This window comes from Anthonomus grandis, chromosome 4, assembly GCF_022605725.1.
Source record: "Anthonomus grandis grandis chromosome 4, icAntGran1.3, whole genome shotgun sequence".
NCBI lineage: Eukaryota > Metazoa > Arthropoda > Insecta > Coleoptera > Curculionidae > Anthonomus > Anthonomus grandis.
Window position 1 is genome coordinate 4,968,005 of NC_065549.1, and position 20,953 is coordinate 4,988,957.

Consider the following 20,953-nt stretch of genomic DNA (forward strand, 5'->3'; position numbering starts at 1 on the left):
ACAAACTTTAAAGATTCATTTGATGTCTCTATCAATTTTTTGAGAATTTTTTAATTTTTGAGAAATCAGCCAAAATGGTGTTAGACAATTGGAAAAAAAATTGTCCTTAAACAAAATTGCCTGTAACTGTTTTTCTTATTTCAGTTAGAGAAGTGATTTAACCAGTGATAAATTGAGAAAGGTTAAAGGTTCACTTAGTATTGCTATAATTTTTTTTTAAATAATAAATTTTTGAGAAATATGACAAAATGGTATCGGATAGTTGGAAAAAAAATTGTTCTCTAACAAAATTCCCTGTAACATTTCTAATATTTCAGTTAAGAAGGTAATTTAAATTCTGCTGCATTGACAAATTTTAAAGGTTAATTTTATGTCTCTATACATTTTTTAAGAAATTGTTAATTTTTGAGATATCTTCCAAAATGGAGTCGGACAGTTGGAAAAAAAATTATCCTCTAACAAAATTGACTGTAACTTGGTTATTAGTTTAGTTAGAAAGTTAATATAAATGGTGCTGTATTGAGAAATTTTAAAGGATCATTTTATGTTACTATTATTTTTTTGAGGTATATTTATTTTTTTTTAGAAATCTTAATCTTCTATACTTAAATTTTTGCAAATAAAAGTAACATGTCTTTCGAATTTTTCATATTCTCAGTTTTTTCAGTTTTGCCGTCCAAGGTTCAATGCTCATAAGATTTGAGGTTTTTGGAACAAATTGCAAGTTTGAATTTTTCTATTGTTCTTAAACATTTTGCCATGTAACTTCCAAGCTAATTAAGATATTTTTATAAATTCTATAAAGCGTTATAGAAGGCACTTTACTAAAATAAAATAAAATAAAATAACTTTAATTAAATAAAATCCATGCAAAAAAAAAACGTATTTCTAGGTTAAAATTTGGCTTAACTAGAATACATTTTCCGTTTCGATAATATTTATAAAATTGTTTTCAAATTCATAATCCTCATCGATTTGTATGTAAACTACTAACAACTTGGCTGTTCATTTTGATCTTCTTGGATTAAAAAAAAGAACATTTAATAAGAAAATATTTATTAGACACAAACACAATATAAAACAAATAAAATCTTTTATTTCCTATAGATAATACAACCACAACCATAATTTTCTGGTCGCTACACATTTGCAACGTATGCAACCAAAACGAAGTAGGACCAAGTCAGGTTAAAATTAAAACTGGCTTGCGCGTACTTCAAAAATTCCCCCTTAATATCGCTTAAATTTAAAATTTAACATTTTCAGTCTTTTTTTTTTTACAAAATTCTCCCATAATGCATCCGATTGGACATCGTCGAGGCGGACTGTCCCAGGACCGGACTCTCTTCTAAAAGCAATTTACTACCGAACGCAGAACCGCTACTGCTACTCGAGAAAAGACTCCTGCAAAACAAGGAACGAAAGTTGGTCATTTCTGTAAAGACGATAGAAGGTAAAAAGGATTTTGAAAAATTTCGGTTTTTTTCGGATAACTCCAGAAGTATCCGGAATTTTACAATTTTTTAAACGTCATTTTATTAAGCTTCAAATTGCGCAACCTTATTTAACCTTGCCTTTATTTAACCGACCCTGTAATTTTTACTGTTTCCGAGATTCCAATGGTCACCCTCGAATTTGCGACACCCTGTACTGAGAGCTATTAAGAAACCTTTCTGTTACCTTGTATAGTACTGCATTCCATCGTGTGACCGTCTGGATTTGAGCAAGGAGCAGGTGGCCACCATGATAGCGATCAGGAAAATCAGTCCCAAAATGCAAAAAGCGATCGCCATTTTGTCTACGGATACACAGAACGTCCTGTCACCCGGTATTTTAGGGAACGGGTAGCTGTCGAAATCTGAAACACGTAAAAACAGGAAGTGGCCTCATAAATTGATTTCTTCAATAAGAAATAAAGAAACAGAAGATTACCGCACGATTGAGATCGGTTAAAGATAACGAATGCGCCGATTTAAGTATGCGCTTCGTTAAAAGAATACCCGCCGATTTATGGGCGCACCCCACAATTACGTAATGCGCGGATCCGTCGTAAAAAACGCGAAAATTGATGAGCTTCCGCGCAAGTTGTAATTAAACCGGCATAAATTTCGCGCGTTCCGATGTATTTGATTGGGACCTTTGTCTTATGAATAATAACTCTATATCAAATCAAATCAAGAATCATTTATTACAAAGAAATAAAAATACATAAATTATGTAAAATGTAAGTGAACATTATAATATACAGGGCATTCCTTAAAGACGTGCTAATATTTAAGGGGGTGATGATTCCTGAACCCATTTTAAGAAAAAAAGTTCCTATGTACATAATGTCCCAAACGTCTTAGCTTTTGAGATACAGGGTGTTAAAATTTAAAAAAGAAAACAGTTTTTCAATAATAACTAAATCATAAAACCCATTGGTTTTTCTATTTTTCAACTGCCTGGAATTAGACAATAAATATATATATTTCTTCTAAGTACTTAAGAGAAAGAGAGACAGAAATAACTGTTCCTAAAATCATAGAACCCATTGGTTTTTCTATTTTTCAACTGCCTGGAATTAGACAATAATTATATATATTTCTTCCAAGTACTTGAGAGAAAGAGAGACAGAAAGAACTGTTCCTAAAACCATAGAACCCACTGGTTTTTCTATTTATCAACTGCCTGGAATTAGACAATAATTATATTCCAGTTACTTGAAAGAAAGAGAGACAGAAAGAACTGTTCCTAAAATCATAGAACTCATTGGTTTTCCTATTTATCAACTGCCTGGAATTAGCCAATAATTATATATATTGCTTCTAAGTACTTGAGAGAAAGAAAGACAGAAAGAACTGTTCTTAAAATCATAGAAGCCATTGGTTTTTCTATTTATCAACTGCCTGGAATTAGACAATAATTATATTCCAGTTACTTAAGAGAAAGAGAGACAGAAAGAACTGTTCCTAAATCATAGAACTCATTGGTTTTTCTATTTTTCAACTGCCTAGAATTAGACAATAATTATATATTTCTTTCAGTTACTTGAGAGAAAGAGAGACAGAAAGAACTGTTCCTTTAATCACAGAACTCATTGGTTTTTCTATTTTTCAACTGTCTAGATTTAGACAATAAATATATATATTTCTTCCAAGTACTTGAGAGAAAGAGAGACAGAAAGAACTGTTTCTAAAATCATAAAACCCATTGGTATTTCTATTTTTCAACTGCCTGGAATTAGACAATAATTATATTCCAGTTACTTGAGAGAAAGAGAGACAGAAAGAACTGTTCCTAAAATCATAGAACCCATTGGTATTTCTATTTTTCAACTGCCTGGAATTAGACAATAATTATATATATTTCTTCTAAGTCCTTGAGAGAAAGAGAGACAGAAAGAACTATTTCTGAAGGCATAGAACCCATTGGTTTTTCTACTTTTCAACTGCCTGGAATTAGACAATAATTATATTCCAGTTACTTGAGAGAAAGAGAGACAGAAAGAACTGTTCCTAAAATCATAGAACCCATTGGTTTTTCTATTTTTCAACTGCCTGGAATTAGACAATAACTAAACAGACGAGAGAAAGAAAGAGAGAGAAAGGAAGCACTGTGCCTAACAGCATAAGACACGTTTGTTTTTATATCTTCCTCTAGAAATTTTAGAAAGGATTAAAAGATACCTCAATCAACTGCCTGGAAAAATTGAATAATTAAGTATATTTCTTCGAGGCACCTGAGAGAGACGCCACTGGTAGAGAAAATATTTCTTTTTGCACATCAAGAAATGCGTCTTGATGCATAGAATACATGTACCAAATTTCATAAAAATGTCTACAATATTGTTTAAGTTATTATTAAAAAACTGATTTTTTTTGAAAACTTTAACACCCTGTATCTCAAAAGTTAAGACGTTAAGGACATATGTTCATGGGAACTTTTTTCCTTAAAATGGGCCCAGGAATCACCCCCTTCCTTTAAGGAACACCATGTATATACATTTTTCTCTTCGTATATCATACTTTGTGGCAAAGATATTATCCTGCAATGATAAAAGCCGATTGCGTCTATGTGAATATTTACGTGGAATAACTCTAACAAAAACTAATAACCCTATCAAAAACTAAATAGATATTCCAATTCTAAATATTCAATAATAAGTATTATTATGAAAAAAAAAAGAAAAAAGTCTTATTATTTAAATGTCAATTTATAAAGTCAACATAAACACATTGCAAATCTATTATAATAAAGAAAAGTTAGAAAGGATACTGTAACTAATTTAAATATATCAATTCAAAATATCAAAAATTCAGTACAATAAAGATACTGTAAATCCTGATTAGGTTAAAGATCGTTTATAATATATATAAGTTTTAAATTTGTAATAGCTTAAGTTTTTGGCAAAATTTAGTAAATTATTCCACATTTGTACGCCTAAAATCGATGCATAATTTGATCGTATTTTTTGTAATATTAATGCGTATTTAAATCATACTGACTTGTATTGGGACTAGATTCACGAATCAACAAATGAAGTGTATTCCCCAACCACCAGACCACCCAAAATCCAACCATGCCATAATAAAATAAATAAATGCGATTTAAGCATTCTAAAAGTAAAAATAAATAGAGGAAATTCTCTATACAAATTCAAAAACATCAGTGATTTTACCCTATCTAGTCTAGTAAATTTTTTCTCCATAAAAAGTAATAAAGAAGATTAACAATTATTTAATGCTAGAGTAAATAGAGTCCAATCAATAATAGTAATCAGTGAAATGACGTCAACAAAAAATACTTATATGAATATAAATATTCCATTGGTACAATACATAAATAATATTATATCAACATTCAAGATAATCCTTGATACAATAAGGTTCCAGATTAACAAGCAGTTTAGATACTTAGATTTTGTTTACGTGGGTCATAAGTAATTAGAACATTAAACATTCCAATAAATAAAGGCCGTATACTGTAATTATTCGTTTTTCTTTAAAAACTCTTCGACATGTTTACTGATATTAGACCCATTTTATACATTATTCTAATAAATCTTTTTTGAATAACAAAAATGCTTTCAGAGTTCCCTGAACCCCAAAACATTAGGCCGTATCTCGTAATAAACTCAACATTTGCATGATATAGAAATCTTATTTTATTTATATTTAGATATTGTGCTGTTATTCTAAATCCATAACAAATTTCTATGTGTTTATCCTATACCTCAAAAACTGGTCAATATGTATATCCAAGAATTTGGTATATTCAGCCACTTCAAAGTACCGTCCAATTAAGTGTATAGAGGGAGGTAAGTCCTTTTTTGACCTATTTGTTCTAAATACTACAATGTTAGTTTTCTGTTCATTAAAAATCAGCCTATTTTGGTCAAACTGTTTCTTTGCCTTATTAAAATACTCATCAGTTCTTGGAAAGAGATCATTTACAAGTTTTCCTCCTACAATCATATTTATATCATCTGCAAATTTAGTTATTGCGAGCTTAAAATCATCAATTATTTTATACTCACAAGTCATTTATAAATATTATAAACAATAAACGACTAAGGAGTATACTACCCTTTGGAATACCAATTTTAATTAAAAGCTTTCTATCTAAGCAGCCTTAGGGCTTACATACCTAATATTTTGAAATATTGATGCTTGGGTTGATGTCCCCTTCAAAAAGCCATGTTGTGTATTACTAAAATTATTACATGAGGTAAAGAAGTGGCATTTTTAAAAAGTTTTAGAGAACTAATACTTAATACCTATGAAATGAGAATGTTAGTACCTCTTAAGAGTAGTTGGCAGATTCGGAAAAAAACAAACAAAAGAGTTAAAATGAGAATACGTAAAAATGTATTCAAATTTCGCACAAATTAAGGCGAAATGTTTCCTTTTTGTCCCTAAATCGGTAAAATTCGTCTTTGGTGGTGCCATATAAGTTCGAAAAGCGATTATCTATCTCTCCACCGGACTGTGAAAATAACGATTTCCAACCATCATAAATATGCCCCAGAAGAGTTATGGGGGTAATAATAAGAAGACGAGCGGGGTAATGAAAATTAATAGATTTTATCGGTGGTCGTGCGGAAAGTGATTCATTAGGCGAGGGTAAAGGTAACGCCATTGTTTTTATCAGAGTTTAAATAAAGACAAAAAGGCCAGTGCTCGCATAATTACATATAATTAGTGTGGAAAGCGATTTATTTCTCACTTCCATCTACATTGGAGCTGTCATATTTTTACGTCAAAGAATTGCCCAAATGATGACACTTTTCTGTGCCTCTGCGAAATAAGGAACAGGGATAATTGTATTTTATTATAAGTATAAGCTTTCCTGTAGTAATTTGAAATTCCCGCCGAATTGTGGGAGTAAAAATTCACATTTTTCGGTTTCTAGGCAATTCGAGGTATTTTTAGGCTTTTTCCAGGCCCATTAATTATTTTTCTTAAGCCTTTGGAACCTTTATTGATGTTTTCTAGATGTTTGAAGTCATTTACAACACTGGATTAATTTTTTGTACCTCATAAGCCTAAGTAATTTTGAATTTTTTCCAGGCAGTTTTTTCCTAGGTATTTTGTACTGTTTATTATAGTTTTCAGACAATTGAAGAAGTCATTCCCGGAATTTTAAATTATTTACTATTTCTTCCAGGCATTTAAAGCTAGTAAGTATTTTTTTCTTGATTTCTTGACTTTTTCATTAATTCCAGGCACTGGGACTCATATTTGTTGTTCCTTTAGGAATTTATATTATTTTATTCACTCGAGGATGTTTCAACCATATTTTCCATTAAGAATTCAAATTTCCCGTCAACGCAAATAAACATTTTAAAATGGCGACTAGAATCGCCATTTTAGAATAAAACCATATTATTTGTACAATAATAAATCAAAGTTCGCGCCAATGCATATGACATTTATCATCTACTAGTTATTTTATGGCGAATAGATTCACTAGAAACTCAATTTCCTGACAAATTGCGTCAAAAAATAATTAAATTTCAAGCCAATTAAAGTGTCTTTACACGACTGTACGGAATATAATAATGACAATTTAAACGTTCAAAATGGCGAATAAAGTCGCCATCTTTTGACGTCGTCAACTGTCATTTTTAAGTATAATTGGAATCACCCCCTGGTACATGTACATGGATATTTCCTTATTACCTTTATGCGGTACTTTTGTACACATGTGTGAAAGAAAAGGACAGGGTTAATTGTCTTTTATAATAAGAATAAAAATGGTTAAAGTAATATGAAATGTCCTCCAAATTTGGGGAGTAAAAATTCAAATTTCCCGCCTACTAGGGATCTTAAACTAAATGGTGATAAAGGGGTTGGCTTACATTAGGAAATCAAATTTGCCGCCAATACAAATAGACACTTCTCGTCGAATATAAGATCGAATTTCCTGACAAATAGCGTTAAAAAATAATCAAATTTTGCGCCAATTAATGTGACTTTCGAGGTTTGTATACGACGGTACAATATAAAACAATGACAAATTTAAACGCCCTTTTAGAACTATAAAGATAATTTTCCGCCAAATCTTATTAGAAAAATAATCAAATTTCGCGCCAATTAAGATGGCTTTCCATGCCTTCCTTACGATGATACAAAGGCATCAAAATATAAAAATGACAATTTAAATGTTCAAAATGGCGGACAGAGTCACCATTTTAAAGTAAAAGGTCCGTCATTTTGTTTTCTTCAAATCTGACAATATTTTACAGTCATACATTAAAGAGTAAATTGAATTCTTCCTATAATTTTATCCAATTTTCCGCCAAAATGGCGGCATTTTCGAACTTTCGAGTTTTTGCATCTGATTAGAATCGCGTCCTGGTACATGTACATGGATATTTCCTTATTACCTTTGTGCAATATTTTTCTACACATGTGTGAAAGAAAGGGACAGGGATTGTCTTTTACAGTAAATAAGTTTTGAGTAAAAATTCAAATTTCCCGCCTATTAGGGATTTTAACTAAATGTTAGGATTTGAAATTTGCCGACAATACAAATAGACATAATAGACCTAATATAAATCAAATTTCCTGACAAATCGCTTTAAAAAATAATCAAATTTTGCACCAATTAAGGTAGCTTTCAATGCCTCTAAACGACAATACAAAATATAATAATGACAGTTTAAACATAGATCCGCCATTTTAAAATATAGAGCCGCCATGTTGTTTTGATCAAATCTTATAATATTTTAGACTCGTATATTGATCTGATGCTCTTTTTCCGATTTTTTCCAAAATGGCGACATTTCCAATTCTTTTTCAAATTTTTGAGTTGTATTTTTTACGTCAAAGTATGATTAAAGCCGCTGGAACATATACACGGATATTTCTTTATCGCCCTAGTGCAGAAATGAATATTTTTCTATGTATGTGCGGAAAACGAGATTTTCTGGACAAAAATTTAAAATTTACGGTTTTTTTTAAAGAAATGCGGTTTTTAAATATACAAAAAGTCTTTCCCCCACTCCTTAACCATTAATAATTTATTTTCCATTTTGAGTTTTAACTTTGTAAATGATTGCCGTCTTGGAAATCAAAACGCTGATGTATACGACGCTCTCCCTCCGAATTTTTGGTGCCCATCCGCCATTTTGTCAAAATATAGTCAAAGCCACGCCTATATTTAAAAACCAACCGGTATTTATATTATGCTTTCTATGCAATTTTATTAAGTTGAAATGATTTCCGCCAAGTTTCAAATTTCCCACACTTTTAAATGAATTTTGAGCTTATATCTCATATAATTGCAATATTTACTGGTCGTTAATGGATACTCCGTGAGATCAGTACCGAAAATTGAAATTTCCCGCCCATTAAGTTGGATTCCCATGCATTCGTAAATGTACGCCGACACTATAACCTATGGTGAGGAAAGAAAAACAAAGTACGTGCAAAAGAGTATATTTTATATACAGAAAATAATAATGATAAAATGTACAAAAGAGTGCCAGGATAGAAGAAAAAGAAGAAATCTGTACAGGTTTTCTCGTCGCCACGAGAGACTTACCGGCCGAGTTCATTTTCTTCCGGAACTCGTTGGCATCGTCGATTTCCGGTGCGATCACTTCGACACTGTTGTATACTTCCAGGCGGTCCAAAATGGCGTCGCTTAGGTTAAAATTTGACCGTCCAACCCTGGCATCTGTGCTGTTTTCACCCTCACATTCAACCTAAAAAAACACTATATGTGTCACAACTCTACCAGAAGCGCAGAAGAGAATATTCGGCAGTTTCAGGATTGTCGACTTACCTTGTTGCACACCCCTCTGCAAATCTGCAACTTGCACTTCAAATGCAACCGATTCCGGTCTGGAAACTTAAAAGCGGCAAACTTTGCCGTCGCCTCCTGATGTCTCATGGACGCAATGGGCTTAATGGGTCCGAACTTTGGTGTTGGTAGTAAGGCTTCGTCTACGGGACATCCCAATTCATCCAACAGTTTTTGTGAGGAGTCGCCTAGACCGTCGTGGGCCGAACAGTCTACCATACGCCATCCAATTCCGGCTGGAAAAATTGTTCATGTTTTAATGCTTCTTGTAGGTCCAGAGGGTCTTACCTGGGAGGGTCGCCTTGACAGTTAATAAAAGAGTTTCGCCGACTTCAACTGTTCCTAGGGGTCGTTCCAGGTTGTTTTCTGGCACGATTTCCATCCAGGCTCTGGCTGCCGACATCGCCTCACGTAGTTCTTCTTCCAGTTCGTCTTGGCTGAGGTCCTTCGACCATCCTTCGTTCATTAATCTTCCAACTCTGGTAACACAAACACACATTGTACATTATATAATGTAATCATTATTTAAACAATTTCAGTCATGTATATATTGATTTATTGGTTATTTATTGAATTTATGGGTGCCCAAGTAACATTTTTAGTTTGAAAATTCGAATATGACGTCAAGTGCCTGAAAGGAATGAGAAATTATTTCAAGAATTTGATACCTTGGAATAATTGTCTCAATTTTCTGGAAAAATTTTAAATATGACCCTAAGTGCCTGGAAAAATTAAGAAATTATTCCTGGACCTTGAAACCCAAAAGAAATAATTTCAACTGCGTGAAAAAAGTTGAAAAATGACTCCAAGTGCCTGGAATAAATGAGAAACTATTCTTGAAACTTGAAATTACTTCAACTGCCTGGAAAAACTGAATAAATAAATTCAAATACCTAAGAGAAATAAGAAATTATTACAGGAGCTTGATACCCATAAGAAATCATTTCAACTGCCTGGAAAATGTTGAAAAATTACTCCAAGTGCCTCAAAGGAATGAAAAACTATTCTTGAAACTTCAACTGCCTGGAAAAACTTAATAAATAACTTCAAATATCTAAGAGAAATAAGAAATTATTTCAAGAATCTGACACCTTTGAATAATAGCTTTAATTACCTGGAAAATCTTAAAATATGACCCTAAGTGCCTGGAAGAAATAAAAAATTATTCAAGGAACTTGAAACCCATAAAAAATCTTTTCAACTGCCTGGAAAATGTTAAAAAATGACTCCAAGTCATTTTTTTCCAAATCTTTTCAACTACCTGGAAAAATTTGAAATATGACCCTAAGTGCTTGAAAGAAATGACAAATTATTCTTGGAACTTAAAACCACTTCAAGTGCCTAGAAAAACCTGAGAAATGACTTTAAATATTTAAGAGAAATTTAAGAGAAATAAGAAATTATGCCAAGAAGTTGATACCTTTCAATAATTGCTTTAATTGCCTGAAAATTTTGAAATATAACCCTAAGTGTCTGGAAAAAATGAGAAATTATTCTTGAGACTTAAAACCACTTTAAATGTCTGGAAAAAGTTGATAATGGATTTTAAATACCTAAGATAGATAAGAAATTACTTTAAGAATTTTATAACTATAAGTAATTGCTTCAATTATCTGGGAAAAAATTTGAAATATGACCATAAAGGCCTGGAAGAAATGAGAAATTATTCCAGGGAACTTAAAACGCATAAAAAATTGTTTCAACTGCGTAGAATAAGTTGAAAAATGACTCCAAGTGCCTGGAAAAAATGAGAAATTATCTTGAAACTTGAAACCACTTCAACTGTCTGAAAAAATGTAATAAATTACTTTAAATGGATAAAAAAGATATGAAATTATTCCAAGAACTGAATACGTTTAAATAATTGAGAAATGACTTCAAATATCTAAGAGAAATGCCTGGAAAAACTTAAATAGAGAAATGAGAAATTATTCCAGGACCTTGAAATGAATAAAAACATATTTCAACTGCCTTGAATAAGTTGAAAAATGACTCCAAGTGCTTGAAAGAAATTAGAAAATATTTTTCAAACTTGAAACCACTTCAACTGTCTGGAAAAACTTAATAAATGACTTCAAATAGGTGAAAGAAATAAGAAATTATTCTAAGAACTTGATACATTTGAATAAATGCTTTAATTGCTTGGAAAAATTAGACATATGACCCTAAGTGCCTGGAAGAAATGAGAAATTATTCTTAAAAATTAAAACCACTTTAACTGCCTAGAAAAACTTGATAAATGACTTCTAGAGTCTAAGAGAAATGGGAAATTAAACCAAGAATTTGATACCTTTGAATAATTGCTTCAATTGCCTGAAAAATTTAAAATATGACCCAAGTGCCTGGAAAAAATGAGAAATTATACTTGAAACCTCAAATGCCTGGAAAAACTTAATAAAGGATTTCAAATACCTTAATGATTATGAGAAGATTAATGAGAAGTTATTTTAAGAATTTCATACCTTTAAATAATTGTTTTAATTACCTGGAAAATTTTGAAATGTGACCCTAAGTGCCTGGAAGAAGTGAGAAATTATTTCAGGAACTTGAAACCCATAATAAATCATTTCAACTGTGAGGAAAAAGTTGAAAAATGACTCCAAGTGCCTGGAAGTAATGAGAGACTATTCTTGAAATTTGATCACTTCAACTGCCTGCCAAAACTTAATAAATGACTTCAAATACCTAAGAGAAACAATAAATTATTTCAAGAACCTGATACCTTTGAATAATTGCTTTAATTTGCCTGGAAAATCTTGAAATATGAACCTTAGTGTCTGAAAGAAATGACAAATTATTCTAGGAATAATAAAACCCATAAAAATTATTACAACTGCCTGAAAAAAATTGAAATGTGACCATGAAAGTGCCCGAAAGAAATGATAAATTATTCTTGGAACTTAAAACCACTTCAAGTGCCTAGAAAAATCTGAGAAATGACTTTAAATATCTAAAAGAAATGCCTGGAAAACTTAAAAGACAAATAAGAAATTATGCCAAGAACTTGATAACTTTGAATAATTGCTTCAATTGCCTGAAATTTTGAAGTATGACCCTAAGTGCCTAGAAAAAATGAGCAATTATTCTTGAAACTTAAAACCACTTTAAATGCCTGGAAAAAGTTGATAATGGATTTCAAATACCTAAGATAGATAAGAAATTATTTCAAGAATTTTATAACTCTAAGTAATTGCTTCAATTGCCTTGAAAAAAATTTGAAATATAAACATAAGTGTCTGGAATAAATGACAAATTATTCCAGGAACTTAAAAACGCATAAAAAATTGTTTCAACTGCCTAGAATAAGTTGAAAAATTACTCCAAATGCCTGGAAAAAATAAGAAATTATCTTGAAACTTGAAACCACTTCAACTGTCTGAAAAAATTTAATAAATAACTTTAAATAGATAAAAAAGATATGAAATTATTCCAAGAACTTGATACGTTTAAATAATTCCTTCAATTGCCTGTAAAAATTTGAACTGTGACCATAAAAGTGCATGGAAGAAATGAGAAATAATTCTTGGGACTTAAAACCACTTTAACTGTCTAGAAAAACCTGAGAAATGACTTCAAATATCCAAGAGAAATGCCTGGAAAAGCTTAAATACAGAAATTACTTGGAAAAATTAGACATATGACCCTAAGTGCCTGGAATAAATGAGAAATTATTCTTAAAACTTGACATCACTTTAACTGCCTAGAAGAACTTGATAAATGACTTCTAGAGTCTAAGAGAAATGTGAAATTAAATCAAGAATTTGATACCTTTGAATAATTGCTTCAAATTCTTGGAAAAAATGAGAAACTATTCTTAAAACTTGACATCACTTCAACTGCCTGTAAAAATTTCAAATATAACCCTAAGTGCCTGAAAGAAATAAGAAATTATTTCAAGAACTTGATACCATTAAATAATTACTTCAATTGCCTGTAAAAATTTAAAATATGATCATAAGTGCCTGGAAGAAATGGAAAATCATTCTTGGAACTCAAAACCATTTCAACTGCCTAGAAAAAGTTAGTAAATGCCTTAAAATATATAAGCGGAATGAGAAATTATTTCATGAACTTTATATCTTTGAATAATTGCTTCAATTGCCTGGAAAAATTTAAAATATGATCCTAAATGCCTGGAACAAATGGGAACTTATTCCAAGAATTTGAAACCCATTAAAAAAATCATTTCAGCTGCCTGGAAAAAATGGGAAAAATGAGTCTAAATGTCTGGAACATACAACAGAAATTATTCCAAGAACTTAAAACTTTTGAACCATCAGGTGTAGAAACTTACCAGGCCAATTACTCAGGAAAATGTATTTATGTCAATTACCCAAGCTTTTTATTAATTAAAAAACATCTCTACAGCCAGGTTATTAACTCCCTCATTCTCACCTGTGATTTGTCTTTTGATCCTTAATATCCTCTTTGAGGGCCTTGAACAGTGATTGACTCCTCACCAAAAAGGCCTCGTCAGGAACCTCACACCGCACAAACCGTTCTTGATCCGATATTTGCCTTAAATAACGATCTTGTTGCAACACCAACACCACCGAGTAAGTCATGCGGGCCCTACCGTTTTCTTCTGGTGAGGAGGTGAGTCTCACTCCACATCCAGAGGTCGGCAAGCTAAGGGAGGCACTATGGCTTAAAGTACCTAAGAAGAGTGAGTTAAGTGAGTCCGTAAACGTCGTAACGGCTTAAGTATCACTCACCAAACACTTTACATTCTTGAGCAAAATCTCTCGCGAACACCGCACCTTTGAATGGCTGTTTTGTTGATACGGTGACGTTGATGTTCTGGGAATCACAGCGGGTGGTGATCTCCGCTATTCTATTGGTTGGCACTTTGGCGGGGATGGTTTTCCTCAAGAAAGACGACTTTGTTGGACACACTATGACGACAAAGATGCAAAACAAAGACGATCGGGCTATTTTCATTTTGATCTCATTGAATGGAAACTAAAAAAGTTGAATTTGACGTATGCATTAGTTCTAGTTGTAGCTATGCAAGTAGTTATTTAATTCTAGTTTCTTAACTGGTTTGCTAATGAAATATAAAATTGTTATACAGGGTGTCCCAGATTTAAAGTCTTGCCAAGGAATTTGTTGTTTATCGTAACCATGTCATTTCATAGCGGTTTCCTCGACGTTATCGTGATAAAAGTACCGGCACGGTACAATAAAATCGCACAATAACAAAACGGGCGAGTACCAGTGACCCAGTAAGAACCGAAGATAATCGCGGCATCACATAAGTTGGCCTTGGAATGGTAATGACCCCTTCGCCACAGAAATTATTGTGTTAGAAAGAGACGTCATGATCGATGCCTCACGGCTTGGTGGTACCGCTATATATACACGAATTACGTGAACCAACGCGGCTATAATTTGCTTTTCCTCCTTTCTATGGCCCCTATATAAATGAGTCTTTTGTTTTGTTTGCTGTATTTAATTTATTGTGGTACCATTATCACGAAAACCCTATAAGACCGAAAATATATAGCTGCCATATTGAAGTTGCTTATAAGGTCCTTTATGACGTCAAAAATTACGGCGCCATCTTGAAAATAAAAATGTCATTTTGTTTAAATCAGGTTGGCGACCGTCAGTTATTTTGAATGAGTACGATCGTTGAAGAGAATTGTTTTTTTTTTAAATCAAGTTGGCGTTCACCCGCCATTTTGAAATTTAGTCATTTAAGGTCAAAAATGACATTCAACTTTTAAAACAACCGATGAGCGCCATCTTGGAAGAAAAACTTAAATTTTTTCCATTCAAGTTGAAGTCGGATCGGCCATTTTGAGATTTGAAACTGTCCTCTAGCGTCAAAAGTGACAGCTCTAACGTTCAAAATGACTAATGGGTACTATCGTGGAAGAAAATTGTCTCTTTTTTTTAAATCAAGTTAGCAGCCATCCGCCATTTTGAAATGTCAGTAACATTTGAAAATCACGATTTTGATGAACGCCTTCTTTGAAATAAAATTTTAATTTTTTTCTAATCAAATTGGCCCCGGTCGGCCATCTTGATATTTTTTAAAACTGTTTTACACGGTCAACTTGACAGCTTCAACATTCAAAATGGCCGATTAACGCCATCTTGAAAATAAAATTGTCTTTTTTTTTCTAATCAAGTTGACGTGGGCCGGCCATTTTGATATTTATTAGAAATGTTTTTTAATGTCAAAAATGTCATTTCTAATATCTAAAAGGGCTAATGGATACGATCGTGGAAGAAAATTGTCTTTTTTTTTTAAATTAAGTTGGGTTCCACAAGCCATTTTGAAATCTAGAACTGTCATAAGAGAACAAGTGACAGTTAACTTTTCAAATAGCCGATGAGCGCCATATTGGAAATAAACTTCTAGTTTTTACCTAATCAAGTTGGCTTGTTTTCCCTAATCAGATTGGCCATTTTAATGTTTAAAACTCTCTTTTGATGTCAAAAAAGCAGCGTCAACTTTCAAAATGGCCGATAAGCGCCATCTTGGAAATAAACTTGTCATTTTTCTCTCTGTCTCTTAACGTCAAAAGTGACAGCTATAAAGTTGGTAAAAGCTCGATGAGCGACATTTTCGAATTAAAAATGTAGTTTTTTTCTAATCAAGTTGGAACCGAATCGGCCATTTTGACATTTGGAACTCTCTCTAACCTTCAAAATGGCCGATGAGCGCCATCTTAAAAATAAAATTTAATTTTTATTTTAACCAACTTCTGGTAGCTCTGACCTTTAACATGACTTATGAGTAACATTGAGAATTTTTATTTATTTTTTTAAATCAAGTTGGCGTTCACCTCCCATTTTAAAATCTAGAAAAGTGACATTCAACTTTCAAAATGGCCAATGATTTTAAAATATAGAACTTACATTGGCAGCTGAAATTGACAGCCATTCATTGAGAACATTTGCAAAGGCTCGATGAACGCCATCTTGGAAATAAAACTGTTTTTTTTTTTAAACAAGTTGGCTAAGGTCGGCCATTTTTAAATCTAGAACTGTCATTTGAAGGTAAGTGACATTTAGTTTTCCAAGTAGCCGATGGAAGCGCCATCTTGGAAATAACATTGTAATTTCTTTATAATCAAGATGGCGTCCAACGGCTATTTTTAAATTTAGAACTGTCATTTAAGGTCGGAAATTACAATATGTTTAACTTTTAAAATAGCCGATGATCCATTTTTTAGATCTAATCAAATAATACAATTGTTTGAATTGAAGTTATGTGGCATATGATTACTGCCTTGTTCACGTAGAATAACATTTTTTACAAGTGACTAGCACTAAAAAAATCCTTATTATCGAGAATAAGAACGTCAAAATGACAAATTCATTTTCTAATCAAGTGGGCGCGTGTCTGCCATTTTGAAATTTTAAACTCTCTTACAAAGTCAAAATGACAGTTGTAGCTGTCAAAATGTCTGATTAGCGCCATCTTTGAATAAAATATCAACTTTTCGATCAAAATAAGTTAGTGCCGATCAATGCAGGCCTGGAAGTCATTAAATAATGATTATAAATATAATTCTGATGAATGACATTAGGTATTAATTAATGAATTCAATAGAGTAATTGTCATAAAAAAATTAAAATATCGAATCAACTCTTCAATTAATTGCTGTGATTATTCAATTCTTAGGTTAAATAACAATTATTAAGTGATTGGACAAACACATACCAAAATGGCATAATACCTCATTTATCCAACTATACGTAATAGGGACTTGTCGAACAACATTTACTTGTTACAAAACTGGTATAATCCAATTTAGGAACTTAATTATCACACAAGGAAAAATTATAAACGTGCGAACGACCACTATTTTAATACAATAGCGCACATACAATACAATCTAAATAGAAATGTAATAAGAAAGTTTTAATTTAGGATATATAATTGCCTTATGTATAGTGATTATTATAACATTCATCATAATAATATAAGTGAATGCTCAAAATCCATCCTTTTGGAACAGTTGAGGACTTAATTTAGGTTTTTTAAGTCGAATTATAACTGCTTATGTAACGTTTATATATCTTGGAATCTTTAAAATGATTTATGGTTATCAAGTGTTAAATTAGTGCGTTAGGTAATGATTTATATCTTTTAACAGGTGCATTAATTACGGTAGTAATTATATGGAGAAAAATGTAATAATTCCCGAAGACATACCGGGTCTTGTAAAGTCTTGCCTGACTGTCCTCAGTTATAAGCTATATTTTCTAATTTATTACAAATAGGATATTTGCAACATTTTTGGCTTAAGTGGAACTTTCCTAAGATTTTCCAGTGTCATTAAAAATATCTCGTCTTTCAACTTAAAAAGCATTAGTCAAAGGTTAATAGAACATTGATTTGGGAATATACAGGAAAATCTGCATTCCTTTAACATAAAAACCTTATCCAAATATCCTGGAAATATTCCGAAAACCCTCCTGGGACATTGTTGGTATATTTTTTAACGGTTAGATCGCCTAGTAAGAGCATGACTTACTAAAAAGTAGGTCATTTATTTACTACTTAACTTAGACTTACCTAAATACAAAACAAAACTGAACTGAAACACCATTAATCAGTTATTAATTAGCGATTAGCGTAGCGACGCATCTTTGCTGTTAATAATACCGATGCGGAAAGAAACTGAAGAAGAAAACCGTCGACGCAGTGTAGTGCCGAGCAAAAATACGGTTTCTTAGTTATTACGGGACTTTTAGCCAGTGCCGTATTTATGATAATCGGGTTGTTGTTATTCTTACATGTGGACCATGGCGTAATCATTGCGATGACATCGTTTACAGACGATAAATTAATAGTTGAAACATTTGAAATGGTGCCTTGTGACTCATACAAAGGGTTCATCTGTATCTTGAAAATAATGGGCAACCTTCCCTTCCCTTAATTTCCATCATATAAGAAATTGTGTTTGACAATTCAAGAGATAGCTAGGACAGGAATACAGGACAGATCTACATTAAAGAACAGAACATCTACTATATTTCAGTAAAAAAATGCCCAATTATATTAAATTTATATGGAAAGTAGATTAAATAGCTTTGAAGACAGATAAAAAAAGGGAGATTTCATGGGCAATACGACACTTTTTTTACAAAAATATGAAGCACGGAATTATTCGAGAAGCATCTACAGGGAAATCATGTGTCACTCAAAGGGAAATCTCCAATCAATGTGACATGATGCAAAATGCTCCACAAAAAACATGGTTTTTTAGCATAGAATAAAGACTTTTAAAACTTTCTTCTTACTAAACTTTCTACTTAATTTTCAATGAATTTTACAGGCTTTTCTTAGTATCTGTTTCTTTCCAAGGGGGCGTAGATATGGGTGTAATTACTCTTTTTTTTACAACTAAAAATAAAATTGAATCACGTTTGCAATATATCTACAACAGTCCTTTTAAAAAAAAAAAGTGACATAGATACATTTACAAGTCCGGCAAATTAAGTTCTATCGGCAAATTAAGCTAATGAGTTTCTTTACCACAAAGGTTTCCTTGTAGATATAACCGTTTCAGAGTTATTGGATTGAAAAAATCTTTACACTATCAAAGACTTTAAAAAAATCTAAATATGTTGATAAGTCATATAGCAATTATATTGATTTTAGTTTCATATGAAGGCTGATGAGTTTCTTCATTAAAAATGCCCTTGCAAGTTTTCTTGAATAGAGGAGATAAGTCATCACGGCGTACGCCAAAGATAGCGCCTAAACTATTCATCGTGAATAGTAAAATTTAATAAATATTTATATAATAGATCGATTAATTAGAATAAAGTAAAATAAAATGAAGTAAAATGCATTCCACGCTTTTTACTTTGATTTGAATTATTCTGTGAATAACCCTAATTTTATTTTGATTTATTTATTTCAGTTAATTAATTATGATTGATTGTCCGACCTTCTACTGCTGTAATAAAAACTCTTTGTAATTAAAAATTATTTTCTACTTTTTAGTTCGATTAGCAATAAAAGCGTGTTCTTTTAGTTTTTTTAAACTATTTTTTTATTAATCCTGGCAGTCCTAATAAGAATAATGGGAAACTGTTATCAAGTTAAAGAAACGTTCAGTGATACATTAAAAATGAGAATTGGTGTAGCACAAGGTACAGTGTTAGGTCCAATATTGTTTTTAACATATATTAATTTCCTAACTAACTTAAAACTCAAAGATGGCTGAATAATATCTTACGCAGATGACACGGCTTTAATATTTTCTACAAAATCTTAATCTGCTTCAATCTGGCATTCTCTATAACATTGGCAAACCGTCCGGATTTTAACAGCATAAAAGTGAAACACTGAAACCAATGAATTAAAGAGGTTTTAAAAATAAAATACTTGGGCATCATTATAGATAGACATCTGAAATGGGAAAATCAGGTAGAAAAACTAACATATCATATATTAGAAAAATAATTTATAAATTTTATCTCTTAAAAAACATTTTAAATAAAAACCTTTTGTTATCTGTATATAAATCTCTTGTAGAATCCTTATTAAGATATGGTATTATTGTATGGGGTGGTATGTATAATGTGAGTACATTGAGTTCGTTGAATGTTGTATAAAATTATTTACTTAAAGTAATTTATAGAAAAATAGGCTTTACCCTACGAGGTTGTTATACTCTAAGACTATTTTTGATGTACGGTCTTTATACATCTTGGAGATAAGTATTTCTACATACTATTTTTTCTTGTTTTATGTATAAGTATATTAGATAATAAATGGGGTAAATACAGGGTTATTGTACCTACCAAAATTATAAAAAATTATAAATTATTGCATTGTTATCGAACCTTAATACGCGTGCAAAGTTTCAAGTTGATCAGACTTTTAGAAATCAGTAAAAATTAAGCTCAAAAATTCCGTTACATACATACATATAACCCGAGCTAATATAAGCGTGTTAAAAAGCCAATTTAATAACATAAAAATATACAATGTGTTTAATTTTAAAATGTTGAGATATTGCGTTTTTAGTTTTGGTAAATTCGAAAATCTTTAATAAACACTATGTAATATAAAAATGACAAATCACTGCCAGTTTTTAACAGGTGTCTTAGGCTAGCCGTGCAGTTGTACAAATTTCACCCTTAATATCTTTCTTGCAGTTATGAAAAATCGGAAAAATACGTCAATTTTAGTTGTAAGGGGGGCTCATTAAATAAAGTAATAGATGTCACCCTGTGATTCTGAAATAATAATAATAATAAATCGTTTATTTGCCAAATATACAATAAAATATTATATTTTAACTATAGAAAATCTATCTTATCTATATAGGAAAAATAATAAATATCATATGCTTTAAAATATTTATAAAAAAAATCCTCAGCCATAATATAGGCATGGGTGTCAGTCAAATGGCACATCCTTTTAAAGAGTGTTCCATTTTATTTTCAGTGGTATTCGTCGCTTATTATCTAGAAGTTTCCGAGTTGCAGAAACAATTAAACTTGCCTGCATTGAGATTTTTGTTTTCAAAAACTATTGCACTAGGTCTCCTTGTAGTAGAAATGATAAGACGAGCAGGTTACATCATTAAAATTGATTTTCTATTTATTGATTTACTACGACAAAAATAACTTTTTATTTGCAGAAGAGACATTATTGTTGTCTTTATTAATACAAATTAAGAAA

At 31.5% G+C, this 20,953-nt stretch overlaps 1 protein-coding gene across 1 annotated transcript; it reads right to left on the minus strand.

The window, feature by feature from the left end:
• Window positions 1-1,039: 1,039 nt before the first annotated feature.
• On the minus strand, window positions 1,040-17,974 carry LOC126735088 (uncharacterized). The gene is made up of 8 exons (XM_050438986.1): window positions 17,828-17,974; window positions 14,007-14,253; window positions 13,687-13,948; window positions 9,580-9,770; window positions 9,274-9,527; window positions 9,031-9,193; window positions 1,681-1,858; window positions 1,040-1,404 (listed from the first exon to the last, which is right to left on the minus strand). The coding sequence occupies exons 2-8, from the start codon at window positions 14,230-14,232 to the stop codon at window positions 1,278-1,280; spliced, it is 1,401 nt and encodes a 466-aa protein (XP_050294943.1). The 5' UTR covers window positions 14,233-14,253; window positions 17,828-17,974; the 3' UTR covers window positions 1,040-1,277.
• Window positions 17,975-20,953: the final 2,979 nt, after the last annotated feature.